This window comes from Choloepus didactylus, chromosome 4 (assembly GCF_015220235.1).
Source record: "Choloepus didactylus isolate mChoDid1 chromosome 4, mChoDid1.pri, whole genome shotgun sequence".
Classification (NCBI taxonomy): domain Eukaryota; kingdom Metazoa; phylum Chordata; class Mammalia; order Pilosa; family Megalonychidae; genus Choloepus; species Choloepus didactylus.
The window spans coordinates 14,563,242-14,589,377 of NC_051310.1; the positions used below are offsets into that span (position 1 = coordinate 14,563,242).

The 26,136-nt window shown below is 35.5% G+C and overlaps 1 protein-coding gene across 10 annotated transcripts in view; it reads right to left on the reverse strand.

The window, feature by feature from the left end:
* The window catches only part of UNC79 (unc-79 homolog, NALCN channel complex subunit), a 348,180-nt gene that overhangs the window by 219,568 nt on the left and 102,476 nt on the right, over nt 1-26,136 (reverse strand). For all 10 annotated transcript variants that reach the window (XM_037832001.1, XM_037832000.1, XM_037832003.1 and 7 more), the window contains exons 5-7: nt 21,928-22,020; nt 17,436-17,491; nt 16,639-16,768 (exon numbers count right to left, since the gene is read on the reverse strand). In XM_037832001.1, the coding sequence (XP_037687929.1) occupies nt 16,639-16,768; nt 17,436-17,491; nt 21,928-22,020 (279 nt within the window). The remainder of the gene's footprint in view (nt 1-16,638; nt 16,769-17,435; nt 17,492-21,927; nt 22,021-26,136) is intronic.

Genomic DNA, 26,136 nt, shown 5'->3' on the forward strand with positions numbered 1-26,136 from the left:
CAGGATTCTCTCTTTATCTTTGATGTTTGATAACCTGATTATTAAGGGTCTTGGCATAGGGCTATTCAGATCTATTCTGTTTGGAGTATGCTGTGCTTCTTGGATTTGTAATTTTATGTCTTTCATAAGAGATGGGAAATTTTCACTGATTATTTCCTCTATTATTGCTTCTGCCCCTTTTCCCTTCTCTTCTACTTCTGGGACATCAATGACATGTAAATTCTTGCTTTTCGTTTTGTCTTTAAGTTCCCGGAGACGAAGCTCGTATTTTTCCATTCTTTTCTCTATCTGTTCTTTTGTGTGTTGGATTTCAGTTGCCTTGTTCTCCAGTTCCTGAGTGTTTTCTTCTGCCTTTTGAGATCTGCTGTTGTACGTTTCCAGTATGTCTTTCATCTCTTGCGTTGTGCCTTTCATTTCCATAGATTCTGCCAAGTGGTTTCTTGAACTTTCAATTTCCACCTCATGTACGTCCTGTGTTTTCATTATACAGTTCATCTCTTTTGCCATATCTTCCCTAAACTTTTTGAATTCAGTTATTATTAGTTGTTTCAGTTCCTGCAGCACAGTTGAAGTGCAAGTTTGTTCACCTGACCGGGCCATAACCTCATTTTTCTTGGTGTAGGTTGTAGTTTTCTGTTGTCTAGGCATGGTTTCCTTGGTTACCCCAATCAGGCCTCCCCAGATCAGAATGGGCTAAGGTCCCAGAAGGAAGAAATATTCAGTATCCGGTTTCCCTGAGGGTGTGTCTTAGAAAATTGGTACAACCTCTGATGCCTCCGGTCATTGCTTTTCTGCCCAGCAGGTGGCACCTGTTAGCCTATAATTCTTGACTGGTCTAAGTTCTGAATGAAAGGCAGGTAGTAGAGCTGGCCCCACCCCTTTCCTCTTAGAGAAGATAGACCCCCTGGGGGGGGGTCATTAGCATTTCAATGGTCTCTCTCTGCCTGTGCTATACCCTTGTCTGGGTCACAGAACTGGGAACTGAAAATGGCTGAGGCTTTCTCCACTGAGTCAAAAAAAGAACAGAGCTAGTCTGAGGCGACCCTCTGGCTCTCCAAGGTCAGTTGTCACCCAAAGCCTCTGTCTACTTGTTGGGGATTCATACCTCATAGTGAGCAGTTCACACTCGCTAATTAAAACCCCAGTCAGAGCTCAGCTGAGCTATATTCACTTGCTGGGAGAAAGCTTCTCTCTGGCACCACGAGGATTTGTAGCTCGGGCTGTGGGGGAGGGGTCTCCCGATTTGGATCTGCAGTTTTTACTTACAGATTTTATGCTGTGATCTTGTGCATTCCTCCCAATTCAGGTTGGTGTATGATGAGTGGACGGTCACATTTGTCCCCCTGCAATTATTCCAGATTATTTACTAGTCGTTTCTGGTTTTTTTAGTTGTTCCAGGGGGACTACTTAGCTTCCACTCCTGTCTATGCTGCCATCTTAGATCCTCCCTATATGCAAAAGTTTTTAATTTTGATGAGGTCCCATTTACCTATTTTTTCTTATGTTGCTTGTGCTTTGGGTATAGCCTAAAAAAAAAAAAAAAAAAAAATCACCTAACATAAAATCCTGAAGATGCTTCCCTATGTTTTCTTATAGTTATTTTACACTTCTGGTTCTTATATTTAGTACTTTAAACCATTTTGAGTTCATTTTGCATATGGTTTGAGATAGGGGTGCACCTTCATTCTTTTGCACATTGACTTCTCATTTTCCCAACACCGTTTGTTGAAGACACTATTCTTTCCTAATTTAATGGACTTGGCAGGCTTGTCAAAAATCAGTTGTCCATAAGTGTGAGGGTTGTTTTCTGAACTCTCAGTTTGATTCCATTGGTCATATGTCTGTCCTCATGCCAGTACCATGCTGTTTTGATTACTATGGCTTTTCAATAAGTCCTAAAAATAGGGATGTGTGAGTCCTCCAACTTCATTTTTCTTTTTCCAGATGGCTTTGGCTGTTCTGAACCCCTTATCTTTTGATATAAATTTGATGATTGGCTTTTTCATTTCTGCAAAGAAAACTGTTGGAATCTTTGATTGAGATTATGTTGAATCTATAAATCACTTTGGGTAGAATTAACTTCGTAACGATATTTAATCTTCCAGTCCATGAACATGGAATGCCTTTCCATTTATTTAGGTCTTCTTTGGTTTCTACTGGCAATGACTTGTAGTTTTCTGTATATGAGTCCTTAACATCCTTGGTTAGATATATTCCTAGATATTTCATTTTTCTCAGTGAAGTTCTGATACATGTAACAATACAGATGAAACTTGAAGACATCATGCTGAGTGAAGTAAGTCAGACACCAATAGGACAAATATTGTATGACATCACTGATATGAAATAATCAGAATAAACAAATTCATAGAGTCAGAATCTAGAATATAGGTTATGAGGGGATGGTAGGAAAATAAAATTTTTCAGTTTCTATTTGGGTTAATTATAAAGTTTTGGTAATGAATGGTAGTGATGGCACAACATTATGAACAGAATTAACAACACTGAATTATATATATGAATGTGATTTAAAGGGGAAATTTTAGGTTGTATATATGCTACTTGAATAAAGTTTAAAAAAATAGAACCATATAACACAGTGAACCTTATTGTAAACAATGGACTATAATTAATAGTAAAAATATATAAATGTTCTTTCATGAATTGTAGCAAATGTACCACACTAATTCAAGGTATAATAAACAGGAATGGAATTACAGAAGAAATCAAAACAAAAAGACAGCTAGAAAATATCTCAATATTTGAAAATTAAATCACATTCTCCTAAATAACACACAAGCCAAAGAAGATATAGGCATGAAATTTTTCTTTGAAATATTTTAAAGGAATGATAGTAAACGTACAAAATGTCAAAATTTGGGGAAGACAGCTAAAAGTAGAGCCCAGAGGGAAATTAATGACTTTAAATATTTTACAAGTTAAAAATTAACAATCTAAGCCTTCACCCCTAGAAATTGGGGAAAAGAGGAACAAATCAACTCTAGAAAGTAGAAGGAAGGAAATAGTAAATATAAGGGCAGAAATAAATGGAAAACAATTTCTATCCTTTTCTTCTCTGCTTTCGTTAAGTTTATCTAAGCATTTGATAATATTTAACTCCCATTCAGGACAAAACTTTCAGTCAACTGCAAATGAAATGGAACACCCTTAAAGTGATATAAAGGGCATCTGCAAAAACCCTACAGTTAACTTGATATTTAATGGCAAAATAGTCCCTAAGAACAAATAGTCCCTAGAAACAAATAGCTTCCTGGACAAGTACATCCTAGAAACAAATCAAGGATGTCCATTCTTTCCACTTACATTCAACATTGTACTGAAGGTCCTAGGCAATGCAATAAGAGGAGGGAAAGCAATAAAAGGTATAAAGATTAGAAAGGAAGTAGAAAAAAATTGTCTTTATTCACAGATCACATCATTGTACATATAGAAAATTCAACTCATCAATAAACCACTAGAACTAATAATTGGATTTATTGAAATCATTAAAAAAGCCAAAATGCAAAAAACAATTGTATTGTGCTTCTTTATACTAGCAATAAACAACTGGAAATTAAATTTTAAAATAATATCATTTGCAATCGCATCAAAAATCATGAAACACCTAGAAATTAATTTGACAAAAGATATGCAAGAACTCTACACTGAAAACTATAGAAAAGTTCTGAGAGAAATTAAAGAAAATCTAAATAACACAGAGCTATACCATGTTCATGGATTAGAAACTCAATATTTTAAACATATAATCCTTACCAAATGGATCTATAAATTAAACACAATCCAAAATTTCTGGAAGGCTCTTTTTATTATTATTATTATTTACAGAAAATGAAAGCTGAAACTAAAATGTATATAGAAATGCAAAGACCTAAAATAGCCTAATGATTGAAGAAGAACAAAGTTAAAGACTTGCAGTATCTGATTTCAACACTTACTACAAAGCTAAAGCATTCAAGAAAGTTTATATTGTTGTAAGGATAGAGATAGAGATCAATGATACAGAACAGAGAATCCAGAAATATACCCAAGTATATATGGCCAAGTGGCCAATGTAATTCAATGGGAAAAAGATAGTATTTTCAATAAATGGTGATTGAACAATCCATAAGGAAATAAATGAGCCATACACCAAAACTAAACTTGAGATGATCACAGACCTTAATGTGCAAGTTAAAACTACAAATATTCTAGAAGAAAACAATATCTTCACAACCTTGGAGAAGGAAAGATTTTTTAGACAAGACTAACCATAAAGGAAAAAATGATAAATTTGACTTTATCAAAATTTAAAACTCAAGGTCATCAAAAGATTCTATTAGGAAAGTAATACAGGAAGTCCAGACTGGAAGAAAATATTTGCAATACATAAATCTGACAAATTACATATATCAGACTACATAAAGAACAACTACATGGTCATAAGAAGAAGAAAAAGAACCAAATTCATGAATGGATTAAAAAAAAAAAAAAACCTTCATAAACTATGTAATGACAAATATTTTATCAAAAGGTACTCAACATCAGTCATTAGGGAAGTGCAAATTAAAACCACGATGACATGTACCCACCAGAATTGCTAAAACTTAAAACCACTGAAAATTGCAAGTGTTAGTGTGGGCAGAGAGCAACTAAAATGCATACATTGTTGAATAAAATGCAAAATACCATAACTACTTTAGAACACTGTTCAGGCATTTCTTAGAAACTCTCCGACCCAATTCCATCCCAAGGCATCTAACCATGAAAAATGAATGTATATATCCACAAAATACTTGTACAAGATGATCATAGCAGCTTTATGAATATTAGGAAAAACTGGAAACAACCCAAATTCTTATCAATAGAAGGGTGGATAAACTGTGCTATATTCATTCAATGAATACATATCCAGCAATGAAAAAGAATGAGTAATATCCTCAACAACAGGGATTAATCACAGTAATATATTGAGTGATGAGGTTCAGACACATACTGTTTGATCCTGTTTATGAATTTCAAGAAGAGGAAAAGCTAACCTCTGGTGATAAAAATCAGAGTATTGATTGCCTGAGGGTGGAAGGAAATGCTGATTGGAAAGAGACATGCCATTACTCTTTGGGGTGAAGAAAACATTCTATTATCTTTATCTGAGTGATATTACATGAGGATTACACATTTGTCAAATTCATCCTCCTATACACTTGACACCTGTTCCTTTTACTAAATATAAACTATTAAAAGAGGAGAAAACTTCATTATCTTCAAAACAGCAACAATAACTGAGAGGTGAATTCCCAATAGCAATAAAGGAAATGAAAAGAACAGGAAATATCTTCAAAGTGTAGGAAAAAAAATGACTGCCAATTTAGAATTATATACCCAGAGAAAATATTCTTTAAAAATAAAGTTTAAAGGGAGTTATTTAGAAAAATAAATAAAATAAATGCCAGATGGGTGCTTGGAGTTTTGGAGTTACAAAAAAAAAAAAAAGGAAGAACAACAATAAAGAAAGTCTAATGAATACTGACTGAATAGAATAATAATTATGTTTTGTGGAATTATTAAAAATATATAGCATAGAAGCAAAGGATAGAAGTCAGGAGAGGGTAAAAGGAATTAAATTCTTCTAAGGATTCTGTCTTACAGGAAAAGGTAAAAATACTATTTTATACTATTTTATAAATAAAGAATGCATTTTATAATCTCTAGAGTAACCACTGAAAGAATAGCAGAAGAATGAATAACTTAATAATATAAGGATGGTGGTGATGGAATATTTAAATATACTCAATCAGTATAAAAGGCAAAGAGGGAAGAAAAAAGAAACACAGAAAAGGCAAGAGAAATAGAAAACAAATAGAAAAATGGTGAACTTTAAATATACCAATAATCACATTACATATACATTGACTGAGTGCTCCAATTAAAAGATAAATATTATGAAAACTGAGTTTTAAAACAGAACTATGTGCTGCTTATAAGACACACATGAAATACAGGAATATTAAAATGTTGAAAATAAAAGGATGGAAAAACTTATACCAGTCAAACACTCATGAAAGCTGATGTAGCTATATTAATATGAGAAGGCAATTTTTTTAAAAAAAGCATTAATAGAGATAAAGAAATGCATTTAATTATGGTAAACATTTCAATTCATCAGGAAGAAATTGCAATTCTAAATTTCTATGCCCCTAATAATACAGCCTCAGAATATATACAGCAAATATTGAAAGAGCTACAAGGAGAAATAGACAAATATAAAATCATAGGAGGAGACTTTAATACTCCTCTTTCAGCAACTGATAGAAGAAATTGACAAAAATTCAATGAAGATATAGAAAATTGGGCCACACAGTTAAACTTGATTTAATTGACATATATAGAACATTGCATCCAACAACTGCCAAATGCACTTCCTTTTTAAGTACACAAAGAACTTTTCAAAAATGACTATATATTTGGTTCTAAAGAAGGTATAGAAAATGTCAAAGGAATTAAATAACTCAAAGTATATTGTCTGACCACAGAGGAATCAAGCTATAAATCAATACAAATTAGAGCTAGGAAAAAAACCCATATGTTTACAAATTATTGATCATCTTTCTGAATCAATAGATCAAAGAAGAAACCACAAGGGAACTTAGCAGTCAACACAGTAGAGGAGGTATTAGCCAGTGCAATAAGGCAAGAAAAAGAAATTAAAACACCTAAGGATTGTAAAGGAGAAATCAAACTGTTAATATTCATGAAAAAAAAATGTTTTAACTAAAACTACAAATAAAGTATTGGAATTAAAATGACTTAATGGAAGAAGGAGAAGATGGTGGCGTAGAAAGGAGTGGAAGTTAGTTTGTCCCCCCAGAGCAACTAATTAAAAACCAGGAACAACCAGTAAAAGATCTGGAATAACTGCTGGGAGATGACCATTATTGTCCACACATCATGCAACAATCTGGATTGGGAGAAATGCCCAAGATCGCAGCATAAAATCTGTGAATAAAACCTGCATACCCGATCCAAGAGCCCCTTCCCTCATGGCAGCCTGAACTGCAAAGCCTCGCAGTGCTAGAGAGCAGCATTCTCTGAACAAGCAAATATACCTCAGCCCAGCTCTAACTGGAGTTTTAATGTTAACTGCTCAGTACAAACTATGAATCTCCAACAAGCAGACAGAGGTTTTTGGTGATGACTGACCTTGGAGAGTCAGGGGACGTATCTGTCTCAGGACGGGGAGTTCAAAGGATCAGGTGCTATCTCTGGCCAACGGGTGAATCTGGGGGCCACAAACTGACCCTGAAAGAGGGCTTTCTGTCACTTTCTCTCTCAACCTGGGCAGTTCAGTGGAGAAAGCCTCAACTGTTTTCAGCACACAGTGCTCTGCAGTAGAGAAAGCCTCAGCCATTTTAAACTTGCAGCACTCTGACCCAGACAAGGGTGGAGATAGCAGAGTTAGAGAAACAAAGAATCTATTTATATGCAAATGACCCCTCTCTAGGGAGCATATCTTCCCTAAGAGGAAAGAGGTGGTATCCAACTCTACTACTGACGTTCCACTCAGAACAAGACCCCAGAGCCTGGGGGAAAACAATCATGGGCCACACCTCCTTACAGCAATCTGGAGTGTCAGGCTGACAGGTGTCACCTGCTGGGCAGAAAAGCACAGGGTGTGTCAATCCTCTAAGACACACCATCAGGGAAACCGGATACTTAATGTGGCAGTCCGTGGTCTGAACAAAACAGGCCTGCAGATCTTTGGTGCACAGCACTCTGCCTCACCTAGGCAGCTAATGTTTAACCTATTGTCTTTGTAAGCCAGTAAAGAGAAAAAGGGTAAATTGACCTTAAAATGTAACTTTATGAGAAGCAGGCAGGAGGTGAGAGGCTCTTAGTCTCAAAAAAGGGCCAAATGTAATTGTTCAAGTGTTCTTCTAGTTCTTCCTGCACCAGCCCTCAGGTCAGAGTGACCTGTTCCTGCATCTATGCTCCCCCAACCTTAGGAATGCCTTTGTCTTACACCCTTACAAATGGCTTGCTGTCCTCTTTGCATCAGGCAGTCGACTTCCCTGTGAATGCAATGCCTGCATGGCCTGAGAGAGACGTCATGATCCCTCCATAACTTCTCACCCTGTAAGTAAGCCCTGAATAAAAGTTTGTGTATCAGAAAATGCTCATTGTCTTCTTTGGCCTCTGGACTGGCATGGCCCTCATTGGCTGCGACACTGAATATTTCCTCCTTCTGGGACCTAAGCCTGTTCTCATCTGAGAAAACCTGAGTGGGGTGGCCAAGGAGGCCAGATGCCTAGACAACAGAAAACTACAACCTACACTAAGAAAAACAAAGCTGTGGCACAGTCAAAGGAACAAACTTACACTTCAACTGAGATACAGGAATTTAAACAACTAATGCTAAATCAATTCAAAAAGTTTAGAGAAGATATGGCAAAAGAGATAAAGGCTATAAAGAAAACACTGGAAATACCTGAAACTATCAAACTACAACCCAGAACCCATGAATCTTGAAGACGATTGTATAAAAATGTAGCTTATGAGAGGTGACAATGTGATTGGGAAAGCCATATAGACCACACTCCCCTTTGTCTAGTTTATGGATGGATGAGTAGAAAAATGGGGGAAGAAAAAAAAGAAAAGAAAAGAAAACACTGGGCATACATAAGGCAGAAATCAAAAGTATGAAAAAACAACTGGAAGAATCTATGGAAATGAAAGACACAATACAAGAGAAGAAAGACACAATGGAAACATACAACAGCAGATCTCAAGAGGCAGAAGAAAACACTCAGGAACTGGAGAACAAGGCAACTGAAAGCCTAAACACAAAAGAACAGATAGAGAAAAGAATGAAAAAATATGAGCAATGTCTCCGGGAACTTAAGGACAAAATGAAATGCAGGAATGTACATATCATTGGTGTCCCAGAAGGAGAAGAGAAGGGGAAAGGGGCAGAAGCAATAATAGAGGAAATAATCAATGAAAATTTCCCATCTCTTATGAAAGACATAAAATTACAGATCCAAGAAGCACAGCATACTCCAAACAGAATACATCTGAATAGCCCTATGCCAAGACACTTAATAATCAGATTATCAAACATCAAAGACAAAGAGAAAATCCTTAAAGCAGCAAGAGAAAAGTGATCCATCACATACAAAGGAAGCTTAATAAGACTATGTGCAGATTTCTCAGCAGAAATCATGGAGGCAAGAAGGAAGTGGTGTGATATATTTAAGATACTGAAAGAGAAAAACCGCCAACCAAGAATCCTATATCTGGCAAAACTGTCCTTCAAATATGAGGAAGAATTCAAAATATTCTCTGACAAACAGACAATGAGAGAGTTTGTGAACAAGATACCTGCTCTACAGAAAATACTAAAGGGAGCACTACAGACTGATATGAAAAGACTGGAGTGAGAGGTTTGGAACACAATTTTGGGTGATGGTAGCACAGCAATGTGAGTACACTGAACAAAGATAACTATGAATATGGTTGAAAGAGAAAGGTTAGGAGCATGTGGGACACCAGAAGAAAAGAGGAAAGATAAAGACCGGGACTCAGTGAAACCGAGAGTGTTCAACAATTGTGATAAAATGTACAAACATGTTTTTTCATGAGGGAGAACAAATGAATGTCAACCTTGCAAGGTGTTAAAAATAGGGAGGTATTGGGGGAAAAATACAATCAATGTAAACAAGAGACTATAATTAACAGAATAACTGTATTATGCTCCCTTTAATGTAACAAAGGCAATATACCAAGGCTAAATGCAGATAAGAGGGGGGCATGGGGAGGGGTGTGAGATTCTTGGCACTGGTGGTGCTGTCTGACTATTCTACTTTGATCTAAGGTTATCTTTCCTTTTGCTGCTTCCTAACTGTCATGTTGTGTCTTTGTTTTCTCTTTTTTTTTTTTTCTTTTTTTTTTCTTTTTCTTTTGCCTCTTTACCTTCTTGGACTCTTCCTCCTGCTTTGTGGAAGAAATGTAGATGTCCTTACATAGATAGTGGTGAGGGTGGTGAACACATAAATATGTGACTATACAGGAAACCATCAATTGTTTACTTAAGATGGAATGTATGGGGTGTGAACAAAACTACCTTAAAAAAAATGGTTAATGACAAAACCTTGAGGGCAATATACTGAGTGAAATAAGCCAGACACATAAGGATAAATATTGCAGGGTCTCACGGATATGAACTAATTATAATATGTAAACTCATAGACAAGAAATATAAGTTACCAAGATATAGAACGAGGCTAAAGAATGGGGAGCGGTTGCTTAGTACGAGCAGAATGTTCAACTAGGTTGAACTTAAATGTTTGGAAATGAACAGAGGTGACGGTAGCACGTTGTGAGAATAACTAACAGTGCTGAATGGTGCGTGGATGTGGTGGAAAGGGGAAGCTCACAGTCACATATGTCACCAGAAGGAAAGTTGGAGGTTAAAACATGGGAATGTATAAAACAGTGAACCTTGTGGTGGGCAATGTCCAAGATTAACTGTACAAATATTAGAAATCTCTTTCATGAACCAAAACAGATGCATGACACTACAACTAGAAGTTAATAATAGAGGGCACAGAGGAAAAAATACATACCTATTGCAAACTATATACTACAGCTAGTAGTATTTTAATGTTCTTTCATAAACAGTAACAAAGGTACTATACCAATAATATGAGTTAACAATGGAGGGCAGGTGGTTAGGGATATGGGAGGATTGAGTTTCCTTTTTATTTCTCTTAATTTCTTTTCTGGAGTAATAAAAATGTTCTAAAAATTAGACAAAAAATTAATTGTGGTGATGGATGCACAGCTGTATGATGGTACTGGGGGCAATTGATTGTACACTTTGGATCTTTGTATGATACGTGAACAATCTCAATTTTTTTAAAAAAGTGACTTAACAAGGTTGCTGGAACCAAGATCAATATACTGGGAGTAATTATATGTATACATGCTACCAAGAAAGAGCTAGAAAATGTAGTTTCTAAAAACCATATATCACTGACAATAATATCCAAAAAAAGTAAATACCTAGGGATAAACTACATGGGAGGTATGAAAAGCATCTACAGAGAAAACTATAAAACAGCATTTAGGGAAACTAAAGAAAGCCTAAATAAATGGAGAGATGTACCATATTTATGGATTAGAGGATTCAATATTATAAGAATGTTGGTTTCCAAATTAATCTATAGATTTGAGGCAATCCCAAGCAAAAGCCTAACAGTTTAGGTATGTGTGTGTGAGAGAGATTAACCTGACAAACTCTTAAACTTGCAAAGCTATTTATTAACAGTCAAGAGACTCTTGAAGAAAGAGGAGGAAGGGGAGAAAGGGAAAACAAGAAGGAACAGGAAGAGGTAGAAGAGGAGGAGGAGAAAGAAGAGGAAAAGAGTAACAGCAACAGGAGGTGGGAGTACTTGCCCTGCTGGATATCAAAAATTTTTAATAAGCTATTATTATTAAGATAGTGTGGTAATGGTAAAAGACAAATACACCAATTGAATTCAACAAAGAATCCAGAGATGGAACGATTCTTAAATAGACACTTGATTTATGAACAAAAATGGTACAACATAGCAATAAGGAAAGGAAAACATTTTCAGTAAACGGTGTTGAGTCAATTGGATAGCCACAAGAGAAAACAAACAAATCAAACTGATCTTTACTTCACACAAACAAAAAAATTAATTCTAAGTACATCGAAGTGTAAAAGGTTAAAAAAAAGATTCTAGAAGATAAAGAAGAATATCATCATAACTTTGGGGTAGGGTAAGTTTTTGTAAACAAGACACTAAAAGTACTAATTTTAAAGGTTAAGATTGCTGATTTGATTACGTTAAAAATAAGAACTTCATCACATCAAAAGTCATCAAGACTGTAAAAAGGCAAGCCACAAACTTAGAAAAGATATTTGCAATATACATAATTGACAAAAATTATATTTAAAAGATACCCAAATGGCCAATAAACATATGGAAAAGTATACAACTTCATAAGTAATCAGAGAAAAGTAAATTTAAACCACAATGAGACACTTCTACACACCTTCCAAAATGGCTAAAATTTAAGAGACTAACAACAACAACAAAAAACATCAGCCAAAATGTGGAATATAGTGCAAAAACAATCCTCATACACTGCTGGTAGGAGTACAAATTAATTCAATCACTTTGGAAAAGTGACATTATCCAATAAAGTTGAATACAGGCACACCCTCTGATCAAGCTATTTCACCCGAGGCATATGCCTAACAGAAAAGTGCCCCAAAAGATGTGTAGAAAGATGTTCAAAGTAGTATGGATTTTAATAGTCCAAAACAGAGAACAACCCAAATATCCATTAATACAACTGATACATAAACTGTGGTACATTCATATTGTGGGTTATATATAGCAATGAAATTTAGCAAAGTACAGATCTCCTCAATACCATGGGTAAATACCACATACACACACTCACAACCACACAAATAATGTATGATTCCATTTATATAAAATTCAAAAGCAAGCAAAACTAATCTCTGGTGTTGGAAGTCATGTTAGTGGACACCACCTTTGTGGGGAGGAGGAGGCAACTGGGAAGGAGCACACAGGGAGAGATGACCCACATACACATATAATTTTTGTGTTTTTCTGTGTGTGTATAACACATCAATTTAAAAGTTTTTAAATATTTTTAAAATTAGGTGGAAATATAGTCAGGATCATAGAAAGATAACTAGAAATTAAGAACTGAAAAAATGTGGAAGTTTTGACTTAAAATAACTAACAAACCCCAAAGTAGTTCTTCTGTTACTTAATCAGTGCACTGAACTCAAGAATTCAAAGGTACTAACATGGAGTTAGGCATTTGGTAGCCTGGATCAACGTCTGACCTTGTAGTGCTAGCTTTCATTATTCTCCATCTGCTTTTACAACAATCTCTGTATTGGAAATGCATATTTTATGCCACAACTTTTTGTCCCATAGTTCACACGAAAACTAAAAAATAATTCGTGCTGTTCTTTGCTAAAAAAGGCTAAACTATTTACTAGTTGGAAGCACTGTAACAAGAAAATTGCTAAGCAGTTTCTTTCTCCCTTACAGAAGCAGAGTTACATAGAATAACATAATGGCTATTTTGATTGCCAAGAAACTCAAGCTATAGTTTTTTGCATTTTTAAGATTCATATTTAATGACCAAAATAAATGCAGTTGTTGTTATTATTGATAAAAATGAACAAACCCAAAAGAAGTAACCATTATAAATCACCAAATCTTCATTATTTGATCTTGCTCATAAGACCTGTGATTACTATGCTTAAAAGGCAATACATAATTTACATACATATATACATCGAGATAAAAGTATGGCATGTTCTTAATGATTAAATCTAGGTGAAGGATATATGGGTGTTTATAGTATTATTCTTTCAACTTTTCTGCATTTTAAATTTTTCATAATAAAAGGCTTGGGAAGAACCTGGCATAATTATATACGTTGAGATAAAAGTATGGCATGTTCTTAATGATTAAATCTAGGTGAAGGATATATGGGTGTTTATAGTATTATTCTTTCAACTTTTCTGCATTTGAAATTTTTCATAATAAAAGGCTTGGAAAGAGCCTGGCATAATTATATACAATATAATCTCAATTTCATTTTTAAATATACATCAAAAATATTGGAGGGAAATATACCAAAATGTTAACAATGGTCATTTCTGAGTGGTAGAAATTTTCTTCTTCCTTACACATTCCCATAATTTTTCTATAAGCAGTTCTCCTTTTATAAAACCAACAAAAGTTGCTGCCCTAAGAAAGTGTGTCATCTGCGAGCTTCCAAACCCACAAAATTCTGTCTCAATATAATGTCCAATATTAAGACTCTTTGGGGTTGTAGTGTCATCTAAATACTGACGATACCCTTTAGTGTGTCTTTCATTGCAGCAGACATTGCAGAAAAATGCTAAAGCTTCAGCTAAAGTTTAATGACAGAAACGAACTGATAGAAGTGACATCACACTGTTATAGTAGAAAAATAAGAATTTTCAATTAAGATGCTCTAGGTTCAAATCTGTATGAATTTAGGCATGTTACTTAAACTCTGTGTCCCACTCCATCTGCCAAATTAAAATAATAAAACCTACATCTTAAGATTTGGGGAAGGGTTAATTGAGAAAATGTCTGTAAAACCTAATATGGTGCTTGGTCCCTAATCTATGTTCAATAAAGAAAAGGCTAAAAAATTTAATGAGATAATAGAGAGTTAGAACAATGTCTGACAAACAGCAAACGCTAAATAAATGATAATACAAGAACCAGAACAACTCCATGATCTTTTGTTTCCTGCAGGTCTACTAAAATGGTAGTTCCAAGACAGCTACTTCCCTGGTGCCTAGGACAGTGCCTGGCACACAGCAGACACATAATAACCAACTGTTGAAAGAAGGGAAGTATGAGTGTATGTTTACAAGGATGGACTGAAGAACGAATGGCCCTAGATAGGGGACATCTTGTTCAGATAGCCCAAGGGAAAATGAAAGAGTTGCTCTGATTTAATAAGTAGGCTTAGACAGAATGATTTTAGTGAAGATAGGTTTGGCTGGCTAGGCTCACAAGTGAAAGTGGAAGTGGCTGTCACTATGCCAAGTTTCTAGAATGCCTTAAACAGGCAAATCTCATCATGCAGTTTCTCCATTTAAAACCTGCATGTGGTTTCCCTTTGCCATTAGTCATTCACAGTTCCTATCCGACTTTCAGCTTACCTCTGGCTGCCCTCCTCCTCTCACTCCACTGTGTGGCTGCATTTGACTTCTTACAGTTCCTAAATATTTCATGCTACATCTTGTCTCCAAGTCTGAGCACATGCAGTTCCTTCTGCCTCAGACACACATTTATCCACTCATGACTCACTCCCCTTCTGATGTCTAATACCACCTCATCCTTTAGGCCTTGGCAGATATGTCACTCACTCAGGAGACCTTTCCTTGACCACTGCCTCCTCTCCAAACTTCCCCACCTTCAGGGTGAGGTTAGAGGACCTTCCAAAGTGTTCCCACAGCTCTCTGCACTTGTTCTACCCATAGGACTTCTCACACTGTAATGCACTTACCTAGTCTTTATCCCACAACTAGAATGCAAACTAAGATGTAAGTGTTTTTAGTCTGTTCTCTACTTTACCACCAGTTCCTAGAATAACACCCGACCAATAATAGACCCTCCATAAATAGTTGTTGAATAAATGAATGAATTTCCAGATCTAGATTGTGTTAAGCTCCATGAAATCTAGTTTTGCATCAATTTTGTTCAACCCTGTATCATCAACAAAGTGTACAGTGTCTGGCATATAGTGGTTACTCATCAAATATTTATCAAGTAAATAAATTTCATTTGATTTTGGTTACCCATTCATACATCATGTAAATACTTATTTTAGGAATTTCATAAGACAAAGTGGTGTCAAATATTTCAGTCATTTCACCTGTTGTTCTATCAACTCTTCCAACTTTTTTAATGCCTTAACCTTCAAATTATCCACTTAGCAATACTTAAATATTCCCTACCAATGATATAAAACACCAGAGATACCAATTTCCAATAAAAAAATTACTCACCATCTACCTCATTGTTTTATTATTATTATTGCTACCAGTGAGGCCAGTACTATTTTTTCTGGATTTAGAATCATCACGGCCCAAACATAGGCATAAACATCCTAGCCAGTTATTAACTTATCTTTCATCAGGAGTTTGAATCAGATATCTGAATTAAGTTAATTCACCATAAACCACCTCAAAATACCATTGTAAAGAAGAGTAGTACCAATAAATATATAAACTGTCAGAACACCAGTACATAATCCCACAAACACATGAATAAGAGCTAATCTTGCAAGCAGAGCCATCTCTTCCATTTTCAGAAAACATGTATACAAATATTTGAGGGGAAAGCATGGTCAAGGGGCTCAGAAGCTCCATTAGCCACAGGCTGCTTCTTTGATTTTGTAATATATAAACATAAGTAGCAACCTAGGACCTGGGATTTTTTGGTTTGTTTCTTTGTTTATTTGTTTGGGTTTTTTGTTTTGTTTTTTGGTGTGTAGTTTTTTGTTTTGTTTTACAAATATATGTCTTTACATTTAAAGTCCAATGTTTACTTCTCAGTCGTTAATTACACCAATATTCATCAATTGTTGAGTCTTCCTGACAAACTGAGCTTTCAGAGTCATTTAATTTTTATTTAACACATGAGCTGGTATTGTTGAAAGTGCTCCAAGTCTTCTTATCAGAGAATTAACCAGCTGGAGACTTTGCTAAATGATGAGCAAATCTGCAGCACTGCTCTCACTGCTCACACCTATATAGTGGTTAGTTAGCAATAGTTAAGACCACAGGCAGGTCTTACAGCATATGGGACCAGGACTTATACAATGTGCTATGGTGTATAAATACTTCTGAAATTGATTTTAATTAATTTATTTATATGCCACCTAGTTTCAGAAAGGATTTATCGTAATTTCTAAAGGCACAATAAATATAATCCAGCAAGATAAAAAGTATAAATAGGTGAGGCAAATGTGGCACAGAAGAAAAAACAATAGGGCATTACAGGAAAATTCTCTTCTTACCTGTGTACTGCAACCCCCTGTACTCGCTTATTGCCCCAGGAGGTTTTAAATTGGGCCAGTAGTGGAAAAGCATTTGCACAGCTGGAGGTTTCACTTGTGAGGGCCCATAGGCTATCACATACAAAAGATCCTAAAGGAAATGTGAAGCATATGTTTACTTAGCATCGTCAAATAAAAATAAAGGTAGCTCATTCAATTACCAAAGCAGTTCAAATTCCAAGGGAGGGGTGGAGGTAAGGAGTTTCCCTGAAATCTCATATTGCCATTCTCCGAGCTTATGATCCAGGCATGCCTCAGAGACCAGTCACATTAAAGCATTTTTTTTTTTCCTTCTATAAATAAGCACCCCAGGTACAGTCCAAAAGTACACTATCTTTTAAAAAATTTCTAATCAGATTAATGTTAAAGAAAGATTTTTAGAATACCATACGCCAGTTTGCCAGACTCCATTTTAAAAAATATTTGCCTAAAAACACATTTCTTAACAATTCATATCCTCTACTCAAAGGATGACAGATTTTCAAGCAGCCATTCTAATTAAATAGGATTATTTTTCACCTAAATATAATAGATGCTAAATTCTAAGAAAAGATACATTCAATTACTTTTTCTGTCAAGAAACTGTGTTTCTGCTCCAAATGATAATTAGCCACTGAGGAAAGAATCATAGGCTCTCCACACCAAAATAATGACATCAATAAATTTAACCTAAACAATAGGTTTAGTATGCAAACTATTTTTACTATATTATATAAATTAAGTTTGCGGCTATAAGTTAAGTTTGACCCCAAACTTACTTTCCAGACTTCTTGTTTATATTTCATGAGGCATTCCAATAATTGACAATGATACACTGTAAGAAAGAAAATGTAATTTGAACATGAAATGTAAATATAGGACAAAAACATCCTTTTAGATATAATAAACCACATTAGAATGACTTTTAACTCTAATCATTAAATTAGTAATGACTTACTTCCATGTAGTTCAAAAGTCATATGTCTTTCACTTCATTAATTTTATTCCAAGTTCCTTGAGAAGCATTTATTTCATTGTATAAACAAAAGAGATGTTTCAAAAATCCCTAGAAAGCATATTCTATAATATAAGCATATATCAAATAGAAAGAAAAAACAGTCTCACAATCACCATATGAAATAGATGCTATTATTATGCCCATTTTGCAGTCAAGAAACTGAGGCTTAGGGAAGTTAAATAACTTGCTCAAGGTTGGAGCAAGTGACAAAGAACAGAATGGAAGGTTTATTATTTGATCAGCAATTTCATCTTGTAGAGGAATTTTTAAAAGCTACACAACAGCAAGCTTCCTGACCTGGCAAGACTTACTTGGGGAAGAAAGACACTTTCAACCTAGTTAGATGCCTGTTTGATAGCTTCCCTAATCTATCATCCAACCCTATCATGTCATTGAAGCAGATCTCACTTTTGTCATGGTGACCTCCACGTCATTCAACCCAATGGACATTTTTCAGTCTGCGTCTTACTAGACCTTTCAGCAGTAGTCAGTATTGTTGACCACTGTCTCCTTTTTAAAACACTCTCTTCCCTTAGTTTCATGACATGACACTCTCCTATCACCTATAGTGGACACGGTTGTTGGCTATTCAACTGCTATTAACAACCACCTTCTTCCTTGACCATCTCCCACTATATAAGCTACAAAAGCAATATACTCACTTTCCCAAACTCCCTTGCTGCTAGGGTTGGTCATATGACTCGGTTCTGGCCAGTAAAACCTAAGGAAGAATCAGCTGGAGAGCTTCTGGGACATGTTTTTTCTCTCTGATAGGAAGAGACACACCAGGAGACCTTTCTCTAAGTATCCTGACTGACCCTATTATCTGTCTTCGTGTGCGGTAGTGTGAGGATGTAATACCTCACTGTGGCAGCCATCTTGCAAACAGGAGGGGAGAAACACAAAGATGCCATCTCAGCACCCTGATATTGTGGATCTATTTTCAAGATTTCCAATTAATTAAGCAATAAATGTTTTTGTAGTCTAAGCCTCTGCTAGTGACCCAAACACATCCTGACAGACACAACTTCTCTGTCTTCTTGGCAAGCTCATCCTCTTCCACTGGACCATTAAGTATTGGAGTTCCTGGAGGCCTGGTCATAGACCCACTCCTCTTTTCATTCTATGCTGTCATCTAAGCAAATTGACACTCATACACAGCTTTGATTACTGCTTATATGCAGTAACTCAGTGAAGGGCATTGCACAGTTACATAGAGGATCAATCCCAGAGGTCTGTTCTGAGCTCCAGATTCATACACACAACTACCTAATTACCGGCTCCTCTTAAATGTCTCAAAAACACTTCAAACACGTTTCCAAAATGGACCTTGTTTTCTTCCCCCAAAAGCCTGCTCTTCTTCCAATGACTCCGTTCTTGGTGAATAGTATTTACCATGCATCCAATTATGCAAACCAGAAATCTACCATATCCAATGTGCGCTAACTCCTATCAATTTTACTTCCTAAATAGAACTCAGATATTTCTGCTTTTCTCAATCTCAACAGCCCCCACCTTTGAGATGCCCACACAAACGTGGTGACTTCCTTATTAAACAATCTCTATCCATTCTGGCTCCTTTTCAATCTTTCAACTGCAGACAGATTACTCACATACCATACCCACTCAAAACCCTTCAGTGACTTACCATTAGATGTGGGGCAAACACAGAACTCCCTAACAGAGCCCACAACACACTGTGTGTTCCTGCCCATAGAATATAGTTTCATCTCACACCAGGCAGCCCTCACTCTCTGAGCTCCAGCTATAGTCATCTTCCTTCAGCCCCAGGTGCTTGCCAGGCTCCTTCCTGACACATATGATTTCCTCCTCCTGAACCTTCCCCTACCCTGTAGGCTTTGCTAATGGCTATTCACCTGTCAGTTTCAGAGAAGCCCTCCATGGCCTCCTCAATAAAAGCAAAATCATCTTTTATAGAGATTCAAAGCACTTATCACAGTTGAAACTTTACACTTTTTTATAATTATATGATTGATGTCTTCTCCCCCATGAGCTTCATGAGGTAAAGGCAAGGTCAGTTCTGTTTCACTAATCATGTGCCTGGCACATGGTAGATGCTCAGTGACTAGTTGCTGAAAATATGTATGGCCCTCTAAAACTGGAATTTTGTTCTTAAGCCATTACTGAATTCTTAAGTACACTGAATTCTCCAGGACAGACTTACACAGTGCCTGCCATCCTCCAGGTATCTGCTCTCCAGACCTTGTCCAGAGACATCCACTGACTGCCCCTCAAGAAGACCCGAGAGTCCTTTTGTTTAAACTGCTTCCCCTTCCCAGAATGCCCTGTGTGCCCCATGTATCCTACCAATCAAAATTCTATCCCTATTTTAAGACCCATACTAAGCTCAAGTGGAACAAATCCTTTCCTGATTACTTCAATCCATGGAGTTCTCTCCCTCTGAGGAATTAATCCTGTCTATAGTTTTTATTTGGTACTTTTCATGTACTACCCTACATTATTAATTAATGATTTATGTGAATATGCCTAATCTTCCCAATTAGTCATAGGCACCATTGCAAGCACCATGTCTAACACTTCTGTGTGGTTTTCACAATACCTAGCACAGAACTGGGTCTGTACATAGGAGTTACTTTAAAGGATGGCTGTTTCTTGAGCAAGGACTGTGCTACATCCTTGATATACAAACAGCTAGAAGCATCAAGCTGCCATTTGCTATCTCTCCCAATTAAAATTCAAATGTTAGAATGATGCCCTACCACTTGGTCCCAGAGAGTCCCTGGTGGATATTGCCTCACTTCTTAGCAGTTTCCCACATCACAAGACTAGTTTTGGTCCCAAATGCAATTCCTAGTATAAAATAAACATTCCCCCAAGAACAAACAAAGCTTCAGATTTGGAGGCAACAGACATAACTCTATCTGATCACAGTGGTTTTCCAGTGAAAAATTCTTGGCAAGGTAGAGATTAGCATTGCCATTTACTGAGAGTTTACAATGTGTCAGTCATATTGTAAACACTGTACATATACTTAACTCATATAACTTAATTCATTTAATCCTGACAACATTTTAGAACTACTACAAGAAGAATTATTCCATTTTAGACATGAGGAAACTTGTTTTTAGGGAGAGTAAATAACTTATGCTAACTAACTATTAGTGGATGAGTTCAGATGTGAACCCGTTATTCAACTGGATTCCAAATGAAGGATTTTTTTCAGGACATAATATGTAATAACTATGAATGATATTTTGATGGTCCTTTAAACCATACAGAATGAGATATGGATATAACATCTCACAAAATAAATTCATATATTTTAATTTAATTCATAAAATAATCATACGACATTTCATATTTAACAGGATGACACTCCAGATTAAGAAGCAGATTTTAAATGGAAATTTTGTTTTTCCTCATCCCTAATCAAAAACTCAATAATAATTTATTATGTAATTAAGTAAAAGGTTGAAAGAAGTGCCACAATATCTGTTCTCACAACAAATGAGCATTTAACAAAAATTAAAACTGAGTTCATATCTTAACATGAGAATCTAACAGTAAGACTCTTTTTAGGTCAATTTCCCAAAGTTCATCTGCAATTATACTGACAAATGATGATCCAAGAGAGTAAATCATAAGAAAAACTGTTCGACAGCATTAGTAATCAAAGAAATACAAATTAAAACAATGAGATATTATTTTTCATCATCCAATTTGATAAAATTTTTATGATACTATTCAACAATGGTGAGTATACAGTAAGACAAGTATTTTCATATACAACTAGTGGGGTACTGAAATTTTTTCAAGCCTTTAATCCAGTAATCCCTCTTTTGTGAATTTATTCTGAGGAAACATAAGATTTGTAGTAAAAGATGTATGTTCAGTAATACTCATGCGGCATTACAGTAGCAAATTTGCCAAATCATCAAAAATGGTTATCTTTGATTGTTAGAATTGCAGGTGATTTTCATAAATCTAATTTAACTATTTCTATATACTTCAATTCAATCAACTTCCAGTCAGAATTCTATAACAGTGTCCTCAACATCCTATAATATCACCATACAGTGGACTACTGCTATGAGCAGTAGGCAAGAGAAAGAAATTTTATTTCAACTCAAGCATCTGTTTTCTAACGCACCTCTGGTGGTCTATTCCACCAAGAGAAGTCCTTCTCACATGAGAAGTTCTAGCCTGCTTGTTTGAGGCTTTGTTTAATTATTGGTTCAAGAATTGGTCAAGCAACTCAAATTTCCACTTACCTGGATTGGACGTGTACTGCATTGCAATCATTAGCATGGATGATGCCGAGAGATTAACATGGGCAGGGACACCTTCTCTCCTAGAGGAACCCACTGCAAACAAATTTTTTTGATTAGAACAATTTAATCTATATATATAAACTTGCTACTTTGCATAGAGCATGAGAAATGAGAAGAAACTTTAAAAAAAAACTCTAATCAAGTCAATGGAATTTTTGCACAAATAAAACAACAAAATTTGTCCTAGCATACAAATGCTACAGTGGCCATCATCGATAGCAAACATTTAGAATTAACAATGCCAGAAAGGGATGTGACGGCTTTGTCAGAGTTGTAGCTAGATATGATCTCTGCTCCCAAGATGCTTACATCTAAGTAGAAAAGAAAGAAAAACCACATTTCTCTATTTTCCAAAATAGAACAGCATGTTGAAAGTTATTCCAATAAGAAAAGTAAAAATAAAAGATTTTTTAACCCAACTTGATTGCATCAACTTTTAGAGATGTAGAAGAAATAATAGCCTAGTTATCATGTATACTTTATTAGTTTAGTTACACATACAAATTTTAAAGCATTGGTTATACAAAATAACATATGAATTTAAAAATTATTTTCCACTCTCATATATCATTAAGCAATTTTATTCAAACCTTCACATGTTATCTTCATCACCAGTGTCAACATTATGAGAACCACTTTTTTACTTTTCCAGAACCTACCACTTGGTATCCATCCGAATTGTTTGAAATAAAGCACTTTTTGAATCTGTGAACAATGCTGTTACTAGACATTTTGTCCTATGCCACAAGTATTCAATCTCAAAGCAAGTTGGTTTCTTCAAAATTTATCTTATAGCTGTATAATTGTGATCTCCACATCATAACTGCTTAATCTAGTGCTTTTAAGTGACTTTTAAATGGCTTGTTTACAATGACATCTAACACTATATTAAATTTTTTTGTCTCTTTTTAAGTAGATTGTGAGAGGTAGCCCCTATAAGCATTCAAACCTAGAACCAATGGGGGTCATTTCAGGTAATATGTTGTCTCCAGAGTATTTTATTATTCCAAACACAGTAATTGAGAGAGGGGCCCACAATAGGAAAGACATTATAAGGACTCAAATATAAAAATGAATCTCTCTTTTCTCAGGGATAATTGCAGAAGTGGGAGGAACCTCTCCTTATCATTGGGTTTGTGTGGTAGATTGTCAAGAAAGCATGAACAGAACAGTGTATAGCGATTATAATACCCTCAAAAAAGTCCACGGTCAATATCCTACACATCGTAGAGAAGACCACTGACATGGGCAACAACAAAAAACCAGGTATCCTCAAAATCTGCTTTTTAAAATTAAATCAAATTTATTTTATTTTATATTAAAGTCCAGCATGTGGGGATTATATCTCTTCTACATTCAAAAAGAAGGCAACTTATAGTAAAATACATATATTATAGAACCATTAAAACACCAACAAAAGATGTGTCATATAAAAAGTAGAAGAGACAAAGAAAATTTAACATGATCCTATATTTTTACATAAGAATTTTAATATAATGGACAATGGTTTCAAGAATAGCTTTACACAAACAAGTACATAAATAAATAAAACAGATCAACAGTTAAGTCCCTTTACCTTAGTTTACTTTTATTGATCACTTGCAGCTGGGCTGCTGCAAACCCACCAAGCATGGGATGGTTGGGTGAAATTAGTTTGGCTATACAATATAAATAAGTAGTAATAACCATACAAAGATATGAGAACAGTTCATTGCTCTTAAGTGGTAATCAAATATGATTAATCAAGGTAAAAGAACTTTGAGACAAATTCTAAAATACATGATGCAGTGTTCTCAAACTTTAGCCAAGGAGCTTTTTCAAATGAAGAGCTTCCCATCAGTCTGTTTGGGAAGCAGGAAAGTGACATATTTAATAAGCATATCAGGTGATTCTAATGCAAGCTGGTCTTGTACTTCCCTTTTAGAAGTACTACCAGAAGGATATAAGAAATAGAAAGGAAACCTTCAGTATGTAGACAATGTGGGAAGGATAATTGTAGGCTCTTTGAGTCCTTTGTTTAAAAAAAATTGTCTAGTTTCAGACACTCAAGAAAAATATATATGTATATATTTTCAGCCATTCCTTTTGGGATGAGTGTTTTCACCTTTAGTTAAACTCACTCAAATTTTAATAATAAGCATTTTTAAACACTGGAAACCACTACTAAGGGAAGCTAAGAATCACTGTGCCTGGAGGCCTTTTAAAAATGGGAGAGATGCCCAAATGTCTCGGATGATTTAGGTGACGTCTGTTTGAAGGGTGGCCCTGAAGGCTGAGTGACCTCTGGATGCCCCTTCCACCCCGACAAATCCTTGCTCTCCCTGAAGTATGCTGAGCCACAAAGCCAAAGCATTCCATGGCCCAAGCCTAGGAAATTGTTATATATTATATAAACAAAAAATGCTTTGCAATTTCTTAGCCTTCTAATAGTGTGAATAAAATCAGTGCAATTCTAATTTAACAAACATGCACAGGCACACATCATTTATTGAATCTTGTTTAAAAGGCATGATGTAAACAGATGTGCAGCTTGTCCCAATGAGGGTATAGAAAGCCAAAAACACATACAATAAAAGAAAAAGAGAATTAATCAAAATAAGACAATTTTATATTTAACACTGTGCTCAGGAAATACAATTAAAAGTTTTCTGCCCCATTCCTTAATCCTCCCAGCACTGCAAGAACAAGCATTACCACCATCCCCTCCCTCCATGAACAACAACACCTCAAGCTGTTCCCGCATTTTATAGTTCCTAATGCATGTACAGCTCTTATTTTATCATAAAATACATAGAGAGAGATGGAAAAACATATTATTAAAAAGATCAAATTATTTGCATGAGTCACCAATCAAATTATTTGGTCTACAGCCCAAGCCTTTTAACTTTATAACTAATGCTCTAATCACTTATCCATTCAACAGCTATTTTTTCAGTACCTCCTATGTACCAGACATTCTTCTAGGTCCTAGGAATATAGCAGTAAACATGATAATCAAGCCTTTGTCCTTATGAAAGTCTTTGTATTTATGGAGATTAGATGCTAGAGCTGTAATGTCCAATATGGTAGCCACTATCTTCATGTGGCTATTTACATTTAAATTAATTACAATTAAATAATTAAATAAAATAATAACTCAATAAAATTTTAAAATTCAATTCCTCAGTCACACTACATACATTTCAAGTGTTCAATGGTGCGCAACCTGTGGCAAGTGGTTATGGTTTTGGACAGCAAAGAATTTTATAGAATATTCCCATCATTGCAGAAAGTTCTACTGGACAGCCCTGTTCTGAAGGAAAAGTCAAACAAAGACCCATGAAGACAAATAAAGTAGGGCAAAGGAATAGAGAGAAAGTGACGGAAGGTCCTGTTTTTGCTAGAGCGGTCAGGAAGGGCATCTCAAAAGAGGGGATGTTTGAGCCAAGTCCTAAAAAAGTGAGGAAGCAAAACTCAAGTCCTATTTGGGGAATGGACTTGTGAGACAGAGACAAAAGGATGGACGCATGCTCAATGCCGTTAAGAAACTGCAGAGAACATTCAGAAGAGGACTCTGAAGAGATCCTACGGATGAAAGAATCACTAAATGGAAGTAGCTGGGATTTTGTCATTGCTTGGATGAGAGCTGCTGACCAGAAATGTCTGATTGGACTCTGTGTGTGAGAACTAAATCTTGTAGTGTAAAACCAATGCAAGTTGGGGGTTGCTTGTTATGGCTGACCCTGATTAAGTATTAAGTGCTTAAGAAATATTTGATGAATAAATGAATAAAATAGAAAGACTTGCCAAAAAAAAAAGGAAACGAAAGAAAGAAAGAAACTGCAGGAAGGCCAATGTGGATAGGGCAGAATGAACAAAAAGAGAGGCAGTAATGAAAATAGTCACGTAGGGAGCAGCCAGATCAGAAAGGGCCTCCTGGTCTACGTAAGGGCATTTGATTTGATTTCTAAGAGTGATGGGACACTACTAGATGGTTTCATCATGGATGTGACATAATCTGATTTCCAAAGGACATATTAGTTAAACATAAAGAGAAGACTAGACAACATGACAATGAAGCCTTTGAAATATCTGCATTAAATATTAAATATAACACTAAATTAAATTTAATTTTGTTAAAATATTTGAGAATTTGTAGATTAATAAACT